The 1,754-nt window shown below is 62.3% G+C and overlaps 1 protein-coding gene across 1 annotated transcript in view; it reads left to right on the forward strand.

Annotated features, from left to right (window-relative positions):
* The window catches only part of LOC103908347 (sialoadhesin), a 57,154-nt gene that overhangs the window by 50,283 nt on the left and 5,117 nt on the right, over window positions 1–1,754 (forward strand). Inside the window, exons 13-14 of the mRNA XM_019474965.1 lie at window positions 775–1,077; window positions 1,688–1,750. Coding sequence (XP_019330510.1) covers window positions 775–1,077; window positions 1,688–1,750 — 366 coding nt within the window. The remainder of the gene's footprint in view (window positions 1–774; window positions 1,078–1,687; window positions 1,751–1,754) is intronic.

Below are 1,754 nucleotides of genomic sequence, written 5' to 3' on the forward strand. Positions count from 1 at the left end.
GGGGTGGTGCTGGAGGTGGGATGGTGCCGGAGGCGGGATGGTGCTGGGGGTGGGATGCCAAGCAAGGCCGTTCGGCCGCGCAGGGCTATGGCTGGCACGTAGCGGGTGCCTTGCACGGCCCTCGCTGCTGGCACTGTCCCCAAACGCTGCGTGTCCCACGCACAGGACTTGAACTAGAGCTCTGCGCGCTTTGTAACAAAACATCCTCCACCCTTAGAAAATGCCAAAGTGTTAAAAGTGGAAAGTTTGTGGGAGCATATCTCCTTGATAAACGCCTAGTCTGAATAAAACCCACCCTGGTCGGTCATGTCCCCTTTCAAGCAGAACTTTCTGATGAGAAGCGGTGTGGCCACCCCGCGTCTCACCTGCCTGCCGTGTCGCACAAAAAGGGGAAAAAAAATGCAATAACAAATATTTTGGTTCTGTTAAAACAACATGTTTCAGTCAACCTGAAATTACCGAAATTTTTCAAGACTTCAGTTAGGAGAAACGTCTGTCTGGGATGGAGGGGAAAACCCTGGAAAGAGAAAGTCTGGCTTACGCTTTTGCTGCAAGTGTGGGCTGCTGCTGCCCCGGCGCTGGCGGAGAGGTGCCAGGAACCGCTGCAAACACCTCGGGGCGTCTGAGGAGCCTGGGGAGGGCGATGCCACCCAGGACCTGGGGGGGACGGGAGCCCTCCCAGGCCGGAGCTGGGGCCGGGCATGCCAGCCTCAGGGGGCTCTGGGTGCAGACTCAGGGTTTGCTCACCCTCCGTGTAATGTCTGGCCTGGGCAGATCCTCCGCGGGTGCCGGTGCTGACGACCTTCCTGGAGGCCCCCAAGGAGCAGCAGGGTGTCCTGCAGTGCACGGTGGACAGCAGCCCGCAGGCAGAGCTGGCTCTCTTCAAGGACCAGGCGCTGGTGGCCTCCACGGCGCTGCCCCAGCCCACCACCCCGCCGCGGCTCAGCGTCACCTTGGCCTTCAACATGCTGCGGGTCAGCATCCACCCCGTGCTGCTGGAGGACGAGGGGGAGTACGTGTGCTCCGCCAGCAATGCCTACGGCAACGCCAGCACCGCGGTGAACTTCACGGCAGGCAGTGAGTGCGGGGCTGGTGCTGCCCCCGGGGACGGGCAGGGTGCGGGCAGGGGATGGGGATGGGATGGTGCTGTGCGAACAACGGGGGGGGGAGTGATGGAGGCAGGGGGTGATGGTGAAGAGGTGAAGCAAGCGCTACTGGAGGATGCTTGTGGGGAAAGGAGGGCAGAGAGAAGCTGTAATAGGATGGACAGCACAGAAACAGAGAAGAAATGGAGGAAGATGCGTGTTTATGGGGTCGGAGGGCTGTGCCAGAGGTGTTCCTGGAGAGCTGCATGTATCCCCTGCGGCTCCTCTCGGAGGTGATGCAAAGGGCTGGCTTTGCCGTATCCATCCATGACACCATCCTGGCTGTGCTCACAGAGCCAGCGTTGCCCCGGGCTGTCCTACGGAGTGCGGGGGGGGGGGGGGGGGGGGGGGTAGCAGGGAGGGGGCTGCAGCATCTTCATCGCTTCTTGTCTGGAATGACGGGAAAAGAGCCCCGAGCTAAAGTCCCAGACGAGACCAGCTCTCCCACCAAGCAGCCCACCGCCCTCCTGCCCAGCCACACCTCCATCGCCTCCTGCCCACCCCACGCTCCTCGAGCATCCCTCCTTCCCCTTCCACCGCAGCTGCCAGGGTCTGGATCTCCCCCTCCCCGGACGTCCGGGAAGGCGCCGGCGGCAACCTGACCCGTGC

This window comes from Aptenodytes forsteri, unplaced genomic scaffold (genome assembly GCF_000699145.1).
Source record: "Aptenodytes forsteri isolate BGI_AS27 unplaced genomic scaffold, ASM69914v1 Scaffold236, whole genome shotgun sequence".
NCBI classification, from domain to species: Eukaryota; Metazoa; Chordata; class Aves; order Sphenisciformes; family Spheniscidae; genus Aptenodytes; species Aptenodytes forsteri.